Source organism: Pelophylax lessonae (assembly GCF_965119305.1).
Source record: "Pelophylax lessonae genome assembly, chromosome: 1".
NCBI classification, from domain to species: domain Eukaryota; kingdom Metazoa; phylum Chordata; class Amphibia; order Anura; family Ranidae; genus Pelophylax; species Pelophylax lessonae.
This window is the reverse complement of record NC_138768.1, coordinates 353367894-353390586: the sequence shown is the minus strand read 5'-3', so window position 1 is coordinate 353390586 and position 22693 is coordinate 353367894. Positions and strand designations below refer to the sequence as shown.

General features: G+C 46.1%; 1 protein-coding gene across 1 annotated transcript in view; it reads right to left on the bottom strand.

Annotated features, from left to right (window-relative positions):
- The window catches only part of UBQLN1 (ubiquilin 1), a 124556-nt gene that overhangs the window by 33390 nt on the left and 68473 nt on the right, over nucleotides 1–22693 (bottom strand). The window contains exon 7 of the mRNA XM_082248183.1: nucleotides 11948–12090. Within this exon, the coding sequence (XP_082104309.1) occupies nucleotides 11948–12090 (143 nt within the window). The remainder of the gene's footprint in view (nucleotides 1–11947; nucleotides 12091–22693) is intronic.

The following is a 22693-nucleotide window of genomic DNA, read 5'->3' as shown; positions in this document are numbered from 1 at the left end:
CCAGGGTTTTTGGACGGAAGTCACTAACTGTATTGTGGAGGTTCTAGTTTTACCTATTCCTGTGACTGCATCCGTGTGTCTACTTGGGGCAGTGGTGCCATCAAAGGCCCACGGAACCATACTTAATATCCCACTTTTCTATGCCCGCCATTCTTTTGAATTGGAAAAAACTGTTGCCCCTACAGTGTCTAGTTGGAAAGGGCTGGTGAAAGCCATGATCCCATTTTATTAGGCCACATCTCTCAAGGGGATAAGGTGATGTACTAAGCAATTCCATAATGTGTGGCAGGCTTGGTTATCATCCTCCACTAACAGTGGGGTAGCCTCTATGTGCCAGATATGTTTCCCTAGCCTGGTATTCCTAAATAAAGCTATACTTACTTTATAAGCAACTCTATATCCTAGTGAATAAAGGATTGTGAACTAGATGGAGCAATGTCAACATGGTAAATACTAGAGTTAAATTTGAACACTTTTATTATGACCTATCTAACCAATTCAGATTTTCTCCGTCTGCCTAGAGGGGGGGGGTTCGTTTTCTGTATATAGTCATTATAGATTTCTGTTCTAATGTATTTTGCGATTGCACCACATTTTATTTTTGACACCTGAACTCAGTATTCACATACCTGTAAAGGTCTGGGTACAAGAAATTAGAAATTAAAAAAAAAAAAAAAAATCAGATCACTCCAGAGCCCAGGTAACCTCTCTCCAATAGTTAATGTTTTTTATGGACAATTAACAACCTATCCATACTCATGCCAAGCCCCATATTGCCACGGATAAGATTAGAGAGCTGTATTGCATTACCATTGAAACTGAATGGCTTTATTAAAATTGGGTATACTTGCACAGGAATGTAAAAAACGTGTGTGATAACGTTGGCATCAAAGTTTTGCCTTTACATTTTATGGAAATCTCTATGTGGAGCTTTGATGCTGACGTCATCACGATTGCCAGGACTGGGGGCATGCGATCATGTTGTTGCTGTGCTTTTTTCATTCCTTTGCGAGTACAATTGATTTTTATCTGCTGTGACTATGTCAAGTGTTTATGACCTCTGTAATTGGAGGTCTACAATTCTAGTAAGAAGATAGTGTTTATATTGGTGGTGGAGCACACACGTTTTGAGAGTTCATTGTCACTCCCCAGGCACTCCCAATGGGCATGCAGCACAGCGATCTTGGGGATAAGGTGTGTCCCTCAGAACTCATCCCTGATCAGGGTAAAGAGCTAATAAAATTGGCTCTTTCCCACGTGACCAGCTGTGTCTAATCACAGCCGGTCACAAATGTACACAATCAGCAGTAACAGTTACCGTGTTCTCCTCACACACCGATCCAGTGTGACGAGATCACAGGAAGAGTGAGTAAACTGTGAACCCTTTACAGTACTGTGCCCTGATTACCCCATTAATAAGGTGTGCCTGTCGTGCAGCCCCATCAGTGTTACCCGTCATACAGCCACCACCATGTCCAAAAAATATTTTACTACTTAAGATGAATATCAAATCTTAGCATGACGGATGGGAGCAGCGGGGAGCTCCCACCGTCTGATTGAGATTCAGAATACGAGCCTGTTAAAAGCAGTGGATCAGTGACCGAATCGGAGGAGGAAGCTGTCCACCATAAAAGATGCTCTCAAGACCAGGCAACCACCAGGAGCGCCATACACCCCAATAGCCAAATGACAAAGGCACAAGACCCCAGGAAGAAAGGCGCAGTACCAGCACTGGAATTTCATGCCAGACCCAAATAATTAGGGCCTAAACCCATCTTCTAGATACCTTAGCAAACCCATTATGGCTGCCTTCCAGCTCAGGGTCAGCTACAATCCCCCCTTTCACCCAACAGCCAGGTGTGGAGGCCAACACTTTTCTGAAATTGATTTTTAAATTTATTTTTTACTGACGATTTACTGCAATGCATCGTGGACCAAACAAATCTTTTTGCCTGACAAGATATTGATAGCAACCCCAACTCATGCTATGCTCATTCTTTAGAATGGAGACGTCTTAACAGTGGAGGAGTTTACATGGAAAAAAAAAAAAAAAAAAATATGAATTGCATGCTTATTGGTCTACCAACCCCATCAATCACATGCAAATTTTTTCAGCTGTCACGACAACGCTATGACATGATTATGCGCTTCCTGCATTTCAGGGATAACTCACAGTGCGCTCCCGAAATCCACTTAACTATGAGTAACCATATAAAATTCGCCCCCTAATTGATTTTTTTTCTAAGTGCTGAACTTTATGTTCCTAACCAGAACATCTGTGTGAACAAATCCCTTGTCCACTTCAATGGCCGGGCGGGGATTCAAGCAATACATTCCCAGTAAGAGAGCCAGCTATTGATTGAAGCTCAACAAGCTCTGTGAAAGTGCCACTGTACCTGCATGTCTTCCACGTATACGAAGACAGACTCCCAACTCCAGCCCCCTGAGTACCCAACGTACATCGGAACAAGCAGGAAACATTGTTTGGGAGCTGCCATTCCCACTGTTCCAAAAGGGGTACCACATCTACATGGACAATTATACCAGTATGCCCCTTTTCCGCCACCTGTACCGTGAGAAAACCTTGGCCTGCGGTACAACAAGAACAAACAGGAAGGGCTTTCCATGTCATCACAAGGCTACAAAGGGGGTATCAGCAAGTCTGAGGAATGAGTGAAGTGAAGGCACAGGAGAAATGTGTACGCCATGACCACCATCCACGATGACCCCTAAGTAGAACTTCATGGAAGACATGGGCCTATTCAAAAGCCTGGGTGTTTCCACAACTATTATCAGATCATGGGGGGGGAATTTAAACTATCAAATGCTACAGCCCTATTTATGAACAAAACGAACAATAAAAAGTCTCTATACTGGTATAACGAAGTTGCAATTTACTTTTTCTGTTTGGCCATTTTTGAATGCATATGTCACCTATCAAAAGTCAACGGAAAGACCCAACACCTTCCTCAAATTTATCGAAGAATGTGTCACTGGCCTGATCTACCAGCAAGGATCTCTCCCAGAAAGCATTCGCTCCAATTGTGTCAGCAGACTTCAAGAGCACCATTTCCTTGAGAAAATTCCAACAACAGAAACCGGAAGATGCCAAACAAAAAAAAAAAAAAAAAAGAAGAAAAGAAAAAAAAAAAAAGGAGGAGTTAGGAAAGACACCCGTTTTCACTGTCCCAAATGTCCCTCCCAATCAGGCCTATGCAACTGAGAATGCTTCAGACGTTATCACATTTTCCTAAAATATTAGCACATATCAGCCTGCCATTTCCCTGTTTTCAATATCTGTGCTGATTTGCCTGCTGCCTCAACCAACCATGCCACTGCCTTCCATGTGAACGGACCCTGGCCTGTTTATCGTCTATGCCTCTGCCTGCAGTCTGGATTATCAACGACGTTTCTACCTTTTACTTAGACCGACCTCGGCCTGTTAGTCGATCATGTTTTTTGCCCACCGCTTAGACTGATTTTTGGCCCCGCCACAGTAATGGTGGGATTTAATGGCTCGTTTCCACTGAGCGGTGCGCTACAGTACAGTTGGGTACGGTACGCTATTTTTGCCATTTCCATTGTGAATGGTACCCTAATTCCGAACCGTGCCACTTTTTTGGGACCCTTTTGTTGGGGTACCAAGCGCATTAGTATCGTACCAACAGGGTGGAGCTACACTCTGCAGAACTTTGATTGGTTGACAGAGAATCGTCTATCACAGCTTTCCTGCTACACCACGCCTATCATGAAAGGGTACTATTGGCAGTGGAAACGCAAGGTGTACCGTACCGAACCGTACCACTCAGTGGAAACGAGGCATAAGATAACACAGGGATCGTACGTATGTGAGGGGCTTCAGAATAGTGTCCCGAGTACAGAAAAACTGTTTCTGGTTTTCTCTGTGGTTTGTAATTCCCAGAACGGGGTCTGTAGACCTCAAAGAGATTTGGATCAGAGAAGCCTCTACCCCTGTCCACATTCTTTCCTGACCGAGATTCTAAGCTTGATGTTCCTGCCTGGACAAATACTTTGGCTGTGCTGACCATATCTCTGCTTGCCTCCTGTAATGGCCCAGGACTTCATGGACTATGTTCCTTCCTGCAGCCTGGACCAATACTTTTGCTGTGCTGGCCATGTCTCTGCTTGCACTGACCTAGAACTTTTTATGGACCATGTGCCTGTTGCCTGGACCAATAATTTGGCTGTACTGACCATATCTCTGCCTGCAAGGACTATGGACAATAGTCCTGCCTGGATGATCCTTTTACTGCTGCCAATTACTTCCCTGCCTGCTACCTGGACCAATGCTTTGGCTGTGCCGACAATATCTCTGCCTGTACTGAATTTTGACAGTATCCCGGCCTGCTGCCTAGACGATCAGTTCGCTGTCGCTGACCACGTCACTGCCTGCTGCCTGGACCAATGCTCTCCTCTGTGGATCACTGCTCTACTAAAACCACAGGTATACTTTTGTTTACGCTTTGCTCAGCAGAATGTATTTTATGATGTAATTGGGATGTACGTGCTATGTGTTAGAAATATAAAGGGCCTTCAAAAATGTGATAGGTTGTCAGGAATTTGTGTGTGTATTTTATGTCCCTAGAAAAACTAATAGTGTTCTTTCAATGTTGGGCCTCTCTATGTAGCTAGTGTGAAAAAGTCTCACACATGTGCTTTCACCATACTCAGGAGTAACAGAATGTTTTTGGAGTGTAATTCTTGCTATGTCCATGCTGTGCTTTAGAAATATCTTATAAACTGACAACTTTGTGTAAAGAAAAGTGTAAAAAAAAAAAAAAAAATGTATTTGCTTTCCAAACAATAGAGGAAAAAAATAAAAAAAAGGACATGTTCAAAAGACTTATAATGCCTCATAGAATATATGTAAGGGTACTTGCTTTCCAAAATGGGGCCAGTTTGTGGGTTATTCTCACTGTCCTGGTGCTCTAGGGCCTTGGTCCTCAACCCTGGTCCTCAGGGCCCACTAACAGGCCAGGTTTGCAAGATAACTGAAATAAATCCCAGGTGATATAATTTGCTGCTCAGTGATTGCAGTACTCTAGTCTAAAATCTGGCCTGTTAGTGGGCCCTGAGGACCGGAGTTGAGGACCACTGCTCTAGGGTCTTTAAAAAATGAGATAGGTAGTAAGGAAATTACATGTGTCATTTATGTCTCTAGAACACCTGGAGGTGCTACTTGGATGTTGGGCCTCTGGATGTGGCCAGGTTGTGAAAAAGTCTCACACCACACCTATATTTTCCCAAAAATTGTGGGAAAAAAAATTACAAGAAAAAAAATTACAAGAAAAAAAACACACCTCACCATGCCTCTTACTTTACTAAAAACCTCAAGAAATTAGATAGGCCATCAGTACATCAGGTGTGATCAATTTTCAATGATTGGTACCATAGCTTGTAAACTAACTTTGGCACAGACTAAAAAATATACACTAATTTGGGTTATTTTTACCAAAGATATTTAGCAGTATAAATTTTGGCCCAAATTTATTAACAAAAATTACCTATTTGCAAAATCTACTGTAATAGAAACTAAAAAAAAAAACCTTTTTTTTTTTTTTTTTACATTTGCTTACTTTGCAAAAAAAAAAAAAAAAAAAACAGTGGTTATTAAATACCATCAAAAGAAAGCGCTATTTGTATGAAAAAATAGCATTTTTGTAAGAACTTACCGTAAAATTATTTTCTCTTATGTCCTCTGACAGACGCAGCTCTGGAAGGTTTCTTTACTAATGGGTTATGTGCGCCCTCTTCAGGAGTAGCTAGGCAGTGAAAGCTTTCACTAGGCATGCCTTTAGGGGCCGTCCAATCCACATGACCCCAGACACACCTGCTCATAGAATCAGTTTAGTAGCAAGGCAGTAAAAGAGAACACAACCAACCCCAAACATAGAGGGGCAGGAGCTGCGTCTTTCAGAGGACTCAGAAAATAATTTTACAGCAAGTTCTTACAAAAATTCTATTTTCTCTTACGTCCCCTGACAGATGCAGCTCTGGAAGGTTTCTTCACTAATGGGACGTCCCATAGCAGTATAGGCATGAGGGGGTGGGAATAACGCAACCAACAACTGTTAACGTTTTAAGAAGGCTAAAAAACGTAGCCAACAGGGCAACAGAAGCTCAACAACACCAACAGGAGCTTACCCCAAAACAAAAATTCACCCTTGAAAGAGAACATTCAGTCTCTTCAGCAAACAGAAGCCTGCAAAACTTTGGGGCCAAAAGAAGCATCCGAGGATGGCAGCAAATCAATCTTGTAGAATTTTGTAAAATTGTGCACAGACGACCAAGTCGCCGCTTTACACACCTGAGCCACCGATGAATGATGGCGAAAAGCCCAAGAGGCACTCAGCGCTCTAGTAGAATGCGCCCTCACAGGGAAAGGAGGAACCTGACCCTATAGTGAATAGGCCTGAATAATAATCGGTCACATAGATAGCAACATGATATATTAATTGAGGTGGAAAGCCGACACCACCTTAGGTAGAAAAGATTGGTTAGGTCGTAGAACAACCTTATCCCTATGAACGACCAGATAATGCGAACGGTAAGACAGAGTCACCAACTCAGACACCCTGCGAGCAGAGGTGATAGCCACCAGAAAGGCAACTTACCAGAAAGGCAACTTTCTGAGATAACAAGGGCAGAGAAATTTCTCTGATATTTTCAAAAGGAGGCCATTGTAGAACGGACAAAACCAAATTAAGATCCCACGGAGGTAACTGGGATCTCCTCGGCAGAGCCAGATGAAGCACCCCCTGTAAAAAGGTGCGAATTAAAGAGTTTGTTGCCAAGGGACGTTGAAAATAAATGGCTAAGGCCGATACCTGACCTTTGATTGTGCCCAAAAGCCAAACGTTGCTCCCCACCTTTCTGTAAAAAGCCAAGACCCTCGCCACCGAAAAGGAATGAGGATGCAACCCTTGCGACTCACAGCAGGCAATATACATCTTTCAGGTATGATGATCATTTTTTTCTGGTCTCTCAACACCTGGCCTTCAACCGCCAGGCCATTAAAGCCAGCGACCGTAAAGCAGGATGGAAGATCGGTCCTTGAGACAGCCGATCTTCTCTCACAGGCAGCAGCCATTGAGGCTCCACGGCCATCCTCACCACGTCTGTGTACCAAGACTGGCGAGGCCAGTCTGGCACTACCAGGATCAGGTCAGGTCAGAATCTCGGCCACTCTTGGTGCCCCCTTGGTGATTGATGTAAGCAACGGCCATAGCATTGTCGGTTTGAACTCGAACGGGAGACCCTGTAACCGAGGCGCCCAATGGAGCAGGCAGAGCTTTATCACCCTGAGCTCCAGGACATTGATCGGTAGAGACAACTTCACTGTCGACCAGGTTCCTTGGACGCAGTGTCCAATACTCCGCCCCAGCCCTTTAGGCTGGCATCCGTGGTAATCACGGTCCACAACAGCGGCAGGAAGGACCTGCCCTGGCTCAGAGCGGGCGACTGGAGCCACCACGAGAGCTCTGACAGCTTAGACAAATCATCCTGTCCAAGGATTGCGGATCTCTGTTCCACTTGGCAAGAATCTCTGCTTGCAGAGGTCTCTTATGAAATTGGGCAAAAGGGAACCCCTCAAAGGAAGACCCCATCAGCCCTAGAGCCCTCATAGAGGTCCGCAGGGAGGAGAGATAGTTGTCCTTCAAGATCCTGATCTCGTCCCGCAGGGTCTGGAGTTTTTCCTCCGGAAGAAAATTTTTTGCTTGATCGGAGTCTTCTTCTGTACCCGCACAAAGTGGTTCAGCGATTTGAGGTCCAGAATTAGATGCACCTTGCCCTCCTTCCTGGGCACCATGAACAGGTTTGAATAAAAACCCCGAAACCTGTCCGGCTAAGGAACCGAGACAATAACCCCCTGTGCAAAGAGATCCTACACTGCCTCCCAGAGATCGGTCAAACGATCCGGAGACAGACAGGGATTTGATGGACAGAACATGTCTGCTGGGCGAGACCAAAATTCGATCTTGTACCCTGTACAAATCAATTTGTGAACCCATTTGTCTGGAATCAGAGACGTTCAAGGTTCCCGAAAGTGACGCAGACATCCCCCCACCCCTGATCCGGGTGAGGGCGTCCCTTCATGCGAGGAGGACTTGTCCATTGAACTGGACTGACCGGCCTTGGACTTACCCGACGAAGACTTCTTGTTTACCCTGGAGGCTCGGAATGTTTTGCTTTTATCCTGCGCCCCTGAGGCACGAAAAAGCCCCCCCCTGTGATCCTTGAAGGAAGGCCCCCGATTACTGCGAGGCGTCTTATTTTTTGAGGATTGTGGGAGAAGAATACTCTTGCCCTGTTAGGCCCTTGATTAACTCATCCAAGGAGTCACCAAACAGACGTTCACCCCAAAAAGGGAAGATCAGCCACGGCCTTCTTAGAAGCCTGGCCCGCTGACCAGATTTTAAGCCACACCATGCGGCACAATGCCCCATCGCAGACACTCTGGCAACCAGAGGGGCCTCGTCCAGGGCCGCATCACAGGTACACCATGGCCTGGGCCATCTGATCCTTGAGTTCTATTCGAGTCGGAGGAACCGACTCAACCTACAGGTTGCTCTTAAGCACCCTGATCTATTCCGTAACCGTCTGAGAAACTAAGACGGAGGCGAACACCGGTTTAAGCAGCGAACCTACCACTAAGTGTAAGTGGCGGGGAAAGTACCTCCGTGCGCCTGTTCACCGGGTCTTTAACCACCTCCTGCCCGCCCTATAGGCGACTGGCGGCGGAAAGGTGGTTGTATTATCCTGACACGCCGTCATATGACGGTGTGTAGGATAATGTGCTCTGCGCGCCCCCGTGTTACTCCGACACACCGCATCTCCGATCTCGGTAAAGAGCCTACTGACGTAGGCTCTTTACCATGTGACCAGCTGAGTCCAATCACAGCTGGTCACATAGTAAAAAGGAAGTGCTGTTGATCGGCTTTCCTCAGTTCGTGCCTGACAGGCACGAGTAGAGGAGTACCGATCTGTGGATCTCCTGACGGTGTGTCTATGTAAATTGCTTGGTTATTAACAAGTCTTATGCCTAGCTTGCTCCTGTGGATAAGAGGTCAATACCCATTGGTGAAGACTGTATGAGTGGGAGGCGACTGTCAGAGGACGTAAGAGAAAATTACATAAATTTGGTTTAGTTACAGTGTTGCATGACCGCGCAATTGTCATTCAAATTGCAACAGCGCTAAAAGCTGAAAACTGGCCTGGGCGGGAAGGGGGAAAAGTGCCCTGTATTGAAGTGGTTAAACACCGGGGTTTCTTCCACGGGTACCACAGTTGATTTATTCAACTGGGAAACAATGTGATCCACTTTAGGTGACACTGTCCAGGGATTGGACCCCGAGTCCGCAAAAGGGTAACGGCGCAAAAAACGCTTGGGCACCACCAGCATGTGCTTAATGCGCTGCCATTGCTCATTCGCCATTTCGTGAAAGTCCTCGGGACAAGGAAAAACTTCTGGGTTTTGCGGGAGCAGAGGCAACCCGCTTTCCTGATTGTGTGGGCTCATCATCCAGATGTAATGTTTCCCTCCCTGAACGAATCAGTGCTTCAACCAGAGTGCGTTCCTGCACTGCAGCTGAGGAGGACTCATCCTCATTATCTGACTGAGGACAGGGACCCCTCAGGGGGAGCGTTGTCCGTGGCAACCATATCAGGCTCTGAATCAGAGGACTGAGAGGGCACTGGCCTTTATTGAGTAGCAACTTGTTTCATTACAAGGTCCACTTTGGACGCCAGAGTTTCTAAGGCTGCAGACAGAGAAGGTGAACCAGATGGGCCAGCTGCACAAATAAGTTCAGAAGTGAAATTTTAACTTTGGGACTCCATTTTAATCAATGTCAAAATTGAGTACACTGGTCCTTTAAATGTTGCGCTCGCGGTCCGCAGCGCTATACCGCGCCAGAGTCGCCCTTTAATGCTAGCAGGTATCCTGATAGGAGCTAAGTGTGTCCTAGGAATGTTAGAAGGACTAAAAAAACCCTTATTACTAACCAACATGGAAAGTAAACCACTCTGTCAGTAGCAAGTGAAAAAAATCCAATACAAAAGAATAGGAGAAAATGGCACCGCCCATACAGCGCGGTTGCCCACACTTAAGATGGCGCCCGAAAACAGCGCCAAACACTCAGGGAAACAAAAAATGGCTGCTGCCCTTACTTGAATGCAGCTTAATGCCCACATTTAAAATGGCGGCCGAAACCGGCGCCAACGGTCAGGAGCCCAGGGAACGAGTTCTTCACAGGGACCCACTATAGGGGACCCCCCCAGGACAAGATAACATTATCACACCCCTTCCCCCAGGCGTTATTCACCGCTATAGCGCCCCCAGCGGGAGCAGGGAGGGCAGGACCTGTCCTGACAGGCCAGAGGGATATTTTGAGGAAAACACAGCTCTTTTATCCACAGGATGGGCCCAGGAACATGGGGGGCATGTATCGCTCACCATACCATAGACCGCAGGGCTCCGCTCCGATACAGCACGCCTCCCACCATGAGTGGGGGTGCTGCCAGCCAAGAGTGGAATGCTGCAACTCGGGGCGTTCCAGGTTGATGCGTCCCGGCGAAAACATCAGTTCGCAGGCTCGTCCCCATCCGTCGGGGCGGACCACAACCTGCTCACGCTCATTGGCCAGGCTGGGAGACCGTAAGGATCTAGATTATCCAGTGAGAAAACTCAGCCCGGCTGTCGCTTGTAGTTCACCAGGAGGATCCCCCTGACACTAGCTAGCGATAGTGAGTAAAGAAAAAAAAAAACATTTCTCAAAGAAAATAAAAACCAGAGACCGGAATCCCAGCAGGAACCTAGGTCCTACTCCTAAGCTAGGCAGCAAGAAACTGATTCTATGAGCAAGTGTGTCTGGGGTCATGTGGATAGGACGGCCCCCTAAAGGCGTGCCTAGTGAAAGCTTTCACTGCCTAGCTACTCCTGAAGAGGGCGCACATAACCCATTAGTGAAAAAACCTTCCAGAGCTGCGTCTGTCAGAGGACATAAGAGAAACATTGTTTGGGTACAATGTGGCATGACTGATTAATTGTAATTCAAAGTAGAAGAGCACTAAAAGCTTAAAATTGGTCTTGGCAGGAAGGGGGTAAAAGTGCCTTGTATTAAAGTGGTTAAAGGGACAGCGTACTATTTTTATATAGGTTTGTACAAACATTGAGGTATGTAGCATCTGTAGGGCCCAAGGATCATTTCAGATATTAAGTTTCTAAATATTTAATTTTGTTTTTTCATTAGAGAGGGAAGGTTGTTGTATTTAGATTATTAGATATGCACCATATAATAAAAGCATTTTTAGAACAGGGAAATAGAAGAAAAGCTTACTCTGTCCACTGCACACATTAAACTAGTACTATAGTACAGTGTTTTTCAACCTTTTTTCAGTCAAGGCACCCTTTAAAAATGATGGACAGTCTCGAGGCACCCCATTCTAAAGTCCAAGTAGGACATCCAACGTTAGAGATGATTTATTTTCCAAAGCCAATATACTTTTGCAAACTGCTCCTGACTAGTATTCCAATTTTTTTTCTTCTCTCTGTTTTTCTCCATCACTCAATCGAATGTCATACCAATGCAGATGGAGAGGAGCGCAGGATGGTCAAACAAGGATGCTATGCAGGTGACTGACATTCTCCTTATCAACTGATGATGCCATTGGTTGTTAGGACACCGACAGCTAGAAGATTGTAATGGTGCACAATGAAATACTGTGACCTACTGTAACTAAAAAGGCAGCCTTCATCCACACGCCGGCTAGTGTACACTTTTTGGGCAATTTTTAGGCATTTTGCCAAGGCACCCCTGAAGAAGTCTCAAGGCACCCCAGGGTGCCTGGGCAAACTGGTTGAAAAAGGCTGCTATAGTACCTCAAATGTCTAATCAAAAACAAAAATACAAGAGGCCTCCCTTACCTGGGCTGCAAGATCTGGATTTTGGCTGAGAGACTGCATCATGCTTCTCATATAAGGGGCAGATAACATATTTTGCATTAATTGGGGATTTTCAGTTATTTGCTGCATCAGGCTCTGCATACCTGGTGTATTGAACATCCCAGCTGTAGAAGACAAAGTTAAAAAGATTAGGATTATCATTTTGTATGTGGACCAAAAAAGACAGAAAAGAATAAATGTCTTGTTTCATTTGCATGGCTCTGCCCACCATTTCCTCTTGTTTTTTTGTCTTTGATACACTAATATTTAAAATTTGCTTTTGGGTTTGTTTTTTTTTCCTTCTTCAAGTTAAGCACATACATCATACAACTAACAGGTCTTGACTGCTACCCTTCAGTATCATGAATACACAGCTAGTCAAGAGGATGACAGCATGGTATATAGTACATAGGACGTTATTTCGCAAAAAAGTTTACTAAAACGAAAGCAGAAAAAATCTGGAGTGGGTGTGCATAGAATCTGGAGTGGGTGTGCATATTAGCCAATCAGCTTCTAGGCAAAGCTTGTTCAGTCAAGCTTTGAAAATGAAATCTAGAAGCTGATTGCATGCTATGTATGACTGCTCCAGAAAATTCCCATAAGGGCCCTTTCACATATTCCATTTGTCCAATTTTCATCTGTCTTTTAGATGACAAACAGCAGTTCATTCCTTTGAGCCTGTGGATGAATACGGATCATAAAGATGGCAATAACTTTAGAGGATCTGTTGACAACCACCTTAAGGCTATTACTTTACATGCTATAAGCAGAAATTGTGAACACACGGAGAAACGCCGCTGGACGAAAAAGTCTTCCTTCTCTAAGGAGCCTGACAAGTGTAGCATGGACAGTGTTAGCGACTGGCTGCCTACTGCAAAAAGTTTCCACATATTTTATATATACAGTAAAACCTTGGTTTGAGAGTAACTTGGTTTAAGAGCGCTTTGCAAGACAAGCAAAATTTTCAAATAAATTTTGACTTGGTTTACAAGCGATGTCTTGATATACAAGTAGCTTCAAGTCACAGCTGAGTATAAAAGAGAAGAGAGGCGCCTCTAAGTGTAGCAATATGGTTACATTTAATGAAGGTACAACATTTAGCAACTCACATGGTTGATGATTGGAACAGGCACATCTAAGTATGCAGGCATCCAGGCTAAAGCTGTCCACATAGACCATCCTCTGCACCGCCATCTACGTCATCCCTTCCATGCTGCCCCTCGCTTTTAGATCCCTTTACTGCAGGGTGGTCTTCCCGGTCAGGATTACAGACTGGCAGCCGGCGGTGCAGAAGATAGTCCATGTGGACAGCTTTACCCCGGATGCCTGCATACTTAGATGTGCCTGTTTTATTCATCAACCATGTGAGTTGCTAAATGTTGTACCTTCATTAAATGGAACCATATTGCTACACTTAGAGGCGCCTTTCTTCTCTTTGATACTCTGTAGCTCCTACTGGATTTTGCTTCTTATCCCCTTGTGGAAGGGGCTATTTGTGGATGGACATTTTATGGTTATATAATGTATCGCAATGCTATAATCTTTTTATATGGACTATAAACTGAAGGACTTATGAATAAATGGTTGTGGAACGAATCATCTGAGTTTCCATTATTTCTTATGGGGAAATTTGCTTTGATATAAGAGTGCTTTGGATTACAAGCATGCTTCCGGAACGAATTATGCTCGCAATCCAAGGTTTTACTGTATATATATATATATATATATATATATATATATATATATATATATATAAATAAAAGTTTAAAAAGTGCAAGAAACTTTTTGAAGAACCCTCATAATTATAGACATCTCCACAGCCTATGACTCAGGTGGGCTGGAGCACTTAAACGCCTGGGGCAGTTCAGGTTGTCCCTTGCATGCAATTAAATAATTTCTGCGGGATACAATATACCCTATGTAACAGACATGGGAGTAAGTCACACATGTGCAAGGCACAAGCAAGTCTCAAGTCTTAACCTTCAAGTCTCAAGCAAGTCCCAAAGTTACTGTAGCGAAAAGCAAGCAAATCAAGTCATTTATTTTGGTCAAGTCACAAATCAAGTCAAAATACTACCCCAATTTTCACCATTAAATCAGTTAAAAGTCAGTGGTCAGGAAAGGTTTTGTTTTATTTTCAACATTAGCAAAACTGCTTAGTGCTTTTTTCTTGGCATATTAAAGAAACACTTTTAATGCCCAAACAGCTCAAAATCCTTCGTCCGGTCATGTTTCAACACCACAGTCACTAAAAATGGATTTTTGTAAGAACTTACCGTAAAATCCTTTTCTCTTAAGCTCATTGACAGACGTAGTCTTCTTGATTCTCAAGAGCTGGGTTATGTTGTCTCCGCAGGAGTAGGACTAGGCAGAAAGACAAAACGTTCTGGCTCCACCTTAGGGGCAGTCCCTGAGGGTATATCCTCCCTCTCTCTGCTACAGGGAATCAGTTCTGTTTAAAGCAGTACAGAGAATTTAACCCAACCCAACTCAATGATAGAGGGGCGGGTACTACGTCTGTCAATGAGCTTAAGAGAAAAGGATTTTACGGTAAGTTCTTACAAAAATCCATTTTTCTCTATCGCTCATTGACAGACGTAGTCTTCTTGATTCTCAAGAGCTGGGACATCCAGAAGCAGTGCCACAAATGAGGGGTGGGATTGACAAAATCAAATCCAATCTAGAAGGCCCAACCGGTGCCAAACTAGAAGTTTTAAAGGCTCATTATAAACAAAGAATGAGACTAAAAGAAAAATTTTCCAACGGAAAAAACCCTCGAGGTAGACCACTGGTTTCCTCAAATTGCGGCCTGCAAAACCTTGCGGCCAAACGAGGCATCAGACGATGCCATTACATCAACTTTATAATGTTTAGAAAAGGTATGCACCGACGACCAGGTAGCCGCCTTGCACACCTGGACCACTGACGCCTGATGGCGAAAGGCCCATGACGCACTAAGTGCCCGAGTGGAGTGCGCCTTAACAGGGAACGGGGGCTCCCGACCCTTAATAGAATAAGCCTGCACTACCGTCTGTCTGATCCATCTGGAAATGGTCGCGGCAGATGCAGGCAACCCCTTTTTGGGTCCATCTGGGATCACAAAAAGTGAATCCGTCTTGCGAAACGAGTCTGTCGTTTTCAAGTATACCCTGATTGCCCGGACCACATCCAAGGAGTGTAAAGCAAACTCCCGAGGATGACTGGGCTTAGGACACAGGGAAGGTAATACAATTTCTTCATTCAGATGAAATTCTGAAACCACTTTTGGTAGGAAGGATGGATTCGGACGAAGAACCACCTTATCTCTATGAACCACCAGATATGGTGAACGACAAGATAATGCGGCCAGTTCTGACACCCTGCGTGCAGAAGTAATAGCCACCAAGAAGGCCACCTTCTGGGACAACGTAGGTAGAGGAATCTCCCTAATATCTTCAAAGGGAGGTTTCTGAAGAACCGACAACACTAAATTAAGATCCCAGGGGGGTAACGGCGCGTGCACTGGCGGAGCCAGATGTCGCACCCCCTGGATGAAATTCCGCACCAAGGAATGAGTAGCCAAAGGCTTCTGAAAGAAGATGGCTAATGCCGAGACCTGACCCTTGATAGTACTCAAGGCCAGTTTCTGCTCAACCCCTTGTTGCAGAAAAGCCAATATTCGACTAATCGAATAAGACCGAGGACGGAACCCCAAAGGTTCACACCATGCAATGTAGGACTTCCATGTGCGATGATAAATCTTTCTGGAAGTCGCTTTCCTTGCTTCAACTAGAGTAGGAATAACTGAAGCTGACAAACCTTTGTCCTTCAGCACCTGGGTCTCAATAGCCAGGCCGTTAAAGCCAGCGATCGTAAAGCAGGATGGAAGATCGGTCCCTGAGACAGTAGATCCTCCCTGAGAGGAAGTCTCCATGGGACGTCTGCCACCAGTCTGACCATGTCGGCGTACCAAGCTCGACGAGGCCAGTCCGGAGCTTCCAGGATTACTGGGATTCCTTCCTCCTCTATCCTGCGTAGAAGTCTTGGCAGTAACGCGAGAGGAGGGAAGGCATATATTAGCTGGTATTGCCCCCACGGGGCGATCATTGCGTCTGCGGTTTCTGCTAGAGGATCGCGGGAGCGAGCCACGAATCTCTGAACTTTCCTGTTGAATCGTGATGCCAACAGATCCACATCCGGGGTGCCCCACCGTAGGCACAACTGGTGGAAAACGTCTGGATGGAGGGACCATTCCCCCTGATCCAGGGTCTGACGGCTGAGATAATCTGCCTGCCAATTCTCCACCCCCGGAATGAACACCGCAGAGATTGCTGGAACAAATCGTTCCGCCCAGCGAAGAATGCAAGCCACTTCTTTGGCCGCTCGGACACTCTTGGTGCCCCCCTGGTGATTGACATAAGCCACGGCCGTGGCATTGTCCGACTGGATCCGAACCGGGCTGCCCTGGAGCTGCTCGGTCCAGTGAATCAGACAAAGTCTGATCGCTCTCAGTTCCAATACATTTATCGGTAACCTGGATTCTTCCGGGGACCAAAGTCCCTGGGCAGATAACTGACCAAGAATTCCTCCCCATCCGGATAGACTGGCATCCGTGGTCACTATCGTCCAATATATTGGCAGAAATGACTTTCCCTGGCTGAGCATTGGAGACCGAAGCCACCAAACCAGAGACTCTCTGGTCTGTTTGCTCAATCGTATCTGATTGTCCAGGGATTCCGGATTCCGATTCCATCTGAGAAGAATCTCTTGCTGAAGAATTCGGGTATGGGACTGGGCAAATGGGACTGCTTCGAATGAAGCCACCATCAACCCCAGAACCCTCATGCAAGTCCGAAGGGAAGACCAGCTGTTGGACAGTAACAACTGGACTGCTGATTGAATCTTTCGGAGTTTCCCTACCGGAAGAAAAACTCTTGTCCTGACTGTGTCTAGAATTAGACCCAGATATTCGAGCCTCTGGGTGGGAACCAGAAATGACTTTTGCTGGTTCACCAGCCACCCGAATTCCTGTAAAGAAATCATAGTAATTTCTATGTTTTGTAGCAAGGTCTGAGGAGACTCTGCATGAAGCAGAAGATCGTCTAGGTAACCTAGAATCGATATACCTCTTTGGCGCAGAAGTGCCAACATTGGGGCCAACACCTTTGTGAAGACCCGCGGAGCCGTGGCGAGACCGAAAGGTAACGCCACAAACTGATAGTGGTTCTCCTCTACGGAAAAGCGTAGAAAACGCTGATGTCCTGCGAAAATGGGAATGGGAAGATAGGCGTCCTTGATGTCTATGGACGCTAGGACATCCCCTGGATGCAGGAAGACTGCTACCGTGCGAATGGACTCCATTCTGAATCTTCTTATGTTGACGAAAGAATTGAGTGCTCTTAAGTCCAGAATTGGACGCACTTTGCCCTCTTTCCTGGGTATTGTAAACAGGTTTGAATAAAACCCCTGAAACCGTTCTGTCCAAGGAACGTGGACTACCACTCCTTGTTGTAGTAAATCTGTGACTGCTCTCCGCAGATCTTCTAAACGATCTGCGGATAGACGGATATTGGAAGGGAAGAATCGCGCCGGTGGGAGAGATCGAAACTCGATCTTGTACCCTGACCTTATGACTTCGCAAACCCATTTGTCCGGGATTCTGGAAAGCCATGGATCCGGGAACCGGCGAAGACGTCCCCCCACCCCAGTTATGGGTGGGGGCGCACCTTCAGGCTTTGGATGGTTTATCTTCAGGTCTGGAGGGGGCGGGCTTTTGCTTGCCCGACCAACGACCCCTGACGCCTCCTGCAGGAGCTTTGGAGGACTTAGTTTTTTCACCCGCTGGACGAAAAAACCTCTTGTGAGCAGAAAAAGAAGGCCCTCGTCTTTGACGAGTTCCTCTACCTTTAAAATTTTGCGGTAAAAAGGTGCTTTTTCCACCGGTGAGATCCTTAATGATCTCATCTAAGTTGGCTCCAAATAGACGCTCTCCTGAAAAGGGGATATTAGCCAATGCTTTTTTGGAACCTTGGTCGGCTAACCAACCTTTTAGCCACAGTGTACGCCTGAGAACCACTGCGGAGACTGATGCTCGCGCCATTAATGGAGTGGCGTCTAACGCCGCATCACATACAAACTGTAACCCCTGTATCATTTGTTCCAACAAATCTGATACCGCCTGAGGGACTTCTTCTAAGTCCCGGCGTAACCACTTGGTCCATTCAGTTACAGCCTGCGAAACCAGACCAATAGCAATTATTGGTCTGAAAGCTGATCCAATCAAGGAAAACATGGTGCGAGACATAGCTTCTATCTTGCGATCCACTGGATCTTTAAAAGACGGAGCGTCTTCTAAAGGAATAACCGTGGCTTTATTCAATCTAGCAATAGGTGAATCCACCACAGGTGGTTCTGTCCATTTCTTAATAAGGGTTTCCTCAAACGGATAACGCCTGTTAATGCGTTTAGAAATATTAAAAGTGCGTTTTGGCAGACGCCATTCTTCTTCGATTGGATTGCCAAAACATTTGGGCAATGGAAAAACCTTCGCCACTTTGATGCGTTTTTTAGTCCCAAAAGGGATCTCAGTTTCAGCTATTTCTGATGGAATACCCTGTAACCTTAAAGTCTCTTGAACAGATACAATGAGTGCGTTTACCAACGCTTCCTCTCGGGCTATGGCGGATGCCGAAACATCCTCCTCACTGTCTGAAGAGACAGGACCCGAGACACCAATACCAGATGAAGTACCTGCAACTGCAGAAATAGGCTCAGAGTCTGAATCCGAGGTTTCAGATAATAAGGGGTTAGGCGGGGGTCGCTTTCTTGCGCCCTGTCCCTGACAAGCCACTTCCACCCGGGACACAAAAGTTTCCATAATAGCTGACAAAGATTCAATTGTCAGAGGGGTGCTGGAGGATCCCGCAGACCCCTCGAGGGGATCCGGAGGAGATACATGAGTGGCAGGGTCCATGTTAATACAGGACACCTTTGCCAGCAAAACAAAAAAACTTTTTCTTCTTTTTTTTTTTTTTTTTTTTTGTGTGTCTCCCCCTAGCGCAATAGCGCCCCTCAGAGTACCTGCTTCTCGATCCCGAGAGAGAGAGAGAGAGAGAGGGACCCCCAAGGCTCACCAACCAATGCAGTGCAGTTTCCAACAAACTGCAGTCAGCGTCTGTCTTACACAGACTGGAAGGAGCTGTTTGCTTTTTCCCGGGCAGAAGGCGTGGCTCCGCCCCCTGTGTACGCCTTCCGGCGTTCCCAGCCCTCCACGAGGTAGCTGGGCTCACAAAACATGGCCGCCCCCATAGAAGAGACATAAGACTCCAAAAACATGGCGGCCAGCGTGACCTGAGGACATACATGCATTCGGTCTACGGCAAAATGGCGGCGGACCGCCGATATCGTCTTCCCAGCACATCCACCTGCACTCTGCTACGAGGTGACATATGGATCTACAGAGATACACTGCACATAAGGTAGGAATATACCTCCTATGTCTGCTGTAATGTTACAGTCTGCTGGGTAGAGTGTTAGCTCTTGAACCAAGTCCACTTCCCACAAACACAAGCTGTATTACAAGGGGGACTTGTAAGTATCAGATATATACTGACCATATATGGAGGGGCCCAATATATACTGCCTCATAATGAGGAAAAAAGGGAACGTTTACTCACCATACCGAACCGACAGGCACCCTCTCTTCACAATACCCTCTCCACCGAGGTGGGGGTTTGTGGACGCCTCGACTCTCTGGTACCTGGCGTCCAAGCGAGACTTTTAACTCGCAAAGTCAGTCCCTTTACTGGGACTCCGTCGCGGCCGACCCAGCGCTCTGGTCTGCACGCGCTCTTAGGCAGAAACCGGGGTGACCACTGGATCTCAACATCCAGCCCGTCGCCCGGCCCCGCATACTTACTTGAATATGTCGCGGCCGACCAAGCGCAATGCCATGGTCTGCGCGCGCTCGTAGGCCGGCTGGGGTGACCACAAGTGTCGCCCAGTCCGGCATTTTTGCTTGAAGATCTCACAGGAAAAAACACTGGAGAAAACTACCTAAAAAATGTCTTTTTCTTAAAGAAAAAAAGTCTTGCCAGGACCAAAAGATCCCAGCAAGGAACTTAGGTCCTTACTCCTGACTAGACAGAAAAAAACTGATTCCCTGTAGCAGAGAGAGGGAGGATATACCCTCAGGGACTGCCCCTAAGGTGGAGCCAGAACGTTTTGTCTTTCTGCCTAGTCCTACTCCTGCGGAGACAACATAACCCAGCTCTTGAGAATCAAGAAGACTACGTCTGTCAATGAGCGATAGAGAAAAACATGTTAAGTATTTCCATTGTTAACCACCTCCCACCCGGCCATTGTACATATACGGCCGGGTGGGAGTCTCGTCCTTCTGAATGGACGTTCCGGAACATCCTTCAGAAGGAGCGAGATCGCGCCGCCGCGTGCACGCGCAGTGGCGCGATCTCGATGTGCCTGTGTCCCTCGGACACAGCGCAACAAGATGCGTCAGGAGGGCCCTGTGATTGGCCCTCCTGATCACATGACGGCTGTGTCCAATCACAGCCGTCATGCAATGTAAATACAGCCGTTATAATGGCTTCGATCTCTTCTCCTCCCTGACAGATCCTGTCAGGGAGGAGAAGAAGAGGATCGATACTGGAGCTGGGGTGATCAGTGAGTATTTCTAAGTACTCACTGATCACAGGGGGGGTCTGTGCTGGTAATCAGAACATTGATTACCAATGCAGCCCTGGGGGGGGTGGGGTGCCACTAGAGCCACCAGGGATGCCCACCCATGACCACCAGGGATGCCCACCATGGCCACCAGGGATGGCAAACAGCCTGCCAGTGGTGCCCTCCTATCAGTGCTGCCCACCAATGCCATATATCAGTGCTGCCCACCAGTGCCCGTTATTGCCATCCACCAGTGCCCGTTATTGCCATCCACCAGTGCCCCCCATCAGTGCCGCCATCAGTGCCCCCTATCAGTGCCCATCAGTGCCCCCTATCAGTGCCGCCTATCAGTGCCCATCAGTGCCGCCTATCAGTGCCCATCAGTGCCGCCTATCAGTGCCCATCAGTGCCGCCTATCAGTGCCCATCAGTGCCGCCTATCAGTGCCCATCAGTGCCGCCTATCAGTGCCCATCAGTGCCGCCTATCAGTGCCCATCAGTGCCGCCTATCAGTGCCGCCTATCAGTGCCCATCAGTGCCGCCTATCAGTGCCCATCAGTGCTGCCTATCAGTGCCCAGCAATGCTACATATCAGTGCTATCTATCAGTGCCACATATCAGTGCCCATCAGTGCTGCATATCAGTGCTGCATATCAGTGCCTCCTCATCAGTGCCTCCTCATCAGTGCCTCCTCATCAGTGCCTCCTCATCAGTGCCTCCTCATCAGTGCCTCCTCATCAGTGCCTCCTCATCAGTGTCTCCTCATCAGTGTCTCCTCATCAGTGTCTCCTCATCAGTGTCTCCTCATCAGTGTCTCCTCATCAGTGTCGGAAAAAACTTATCTATTCACAAAATTTTATAACCTAAACAACATTTTTTTTTTTTCAAACTTTTCGGTCTTTTTTTATTTGTGCACCAAAAAAGAAAGAACCTGACGGTGATCAAATACCACCAAAAGAAAGCTCTATTTGTGGGGAAAAAATGACACAAATTTGGTTTAGGTACAATGTTGCATGACCGCGCAATTTTTCATTTAAAATGCAACAGCGCTAAAAGATGAAAATTGGTCTGGGAAGGAAGGGGGTTTAAGTGCCCAGTATTGAGGTAGTTAAACAGCCAGTGTCCTAAAATCAGAACACACTGAGGTGTTTTAAGTGACTGTGGTGTCAGAAACATTACAGGCACATTAATTTTGCTTTAACACATCTTGAGAAAAAGCAAATATTTAATAACTTAAAAAAGTAAAGTCATTTCAAGTCATTTGTCTCAAGTCTAAGTCAAGTCTCAAGTCATGAATACCAATTTAAAGTCAAGTTGAGTCTTTTATTAATTTTAGTCAAGCAAGTTTCAAGTCCTCAAACTGGTGACTTGAGTCTGACTCAAGTCAAGTGACTTGAGTCCCCCACCTCTGCTATGTAATATGATCAGCTGTGTAAGCCTTTGAGTAAGTGAGATGGACACTACAGGAACCATTTTTAGAGCTCTTCCCCACTTCTCTCACAATATAGTACCCAGATCCGCTTCCCACCCTTTCTGTAAGGTAGTGATGTTTTGTTAATCTGGCCATGATTGAGCAAATATAATATACATGTGGTATGTGCCAGCATGCCAATCAGGGAAGTTGGGTGGCAGTGAGAGCCTACGTTTGACTGCATAGTCAAAGAATATCTCAGTTGAAGATATTGGTAACTTACTTGATTTGGAATGTGAAACTCAAACTGTAGCAACTAAAAGGACAGTAGCACACTATTGGTAAATAAATGTTATATGTGGGTGCCATTAAGTCAAAGCCCTGCAATTTTCCTAATTCTTCAAGGTGTGTATTATTCCACAATAGGATAGAGAGGTTACACCCTTCATAATGAATGAGTTTTTCATTTCTAACTAGACCTTAGGAAGCAGAAAAAGAGCGGCTTATAGTGCATTTTTTTGTCATATCATCTGTCTCACGCAGAGAAAGGGTCAGGTACATTTAGCTGACTACGTGAGAGACTCCCTGATTCCAGATGTTCATTACTGATGTTGCTACACGTGCTGTTGACTGAAAACCTATAAAATAAGCTATCACGTG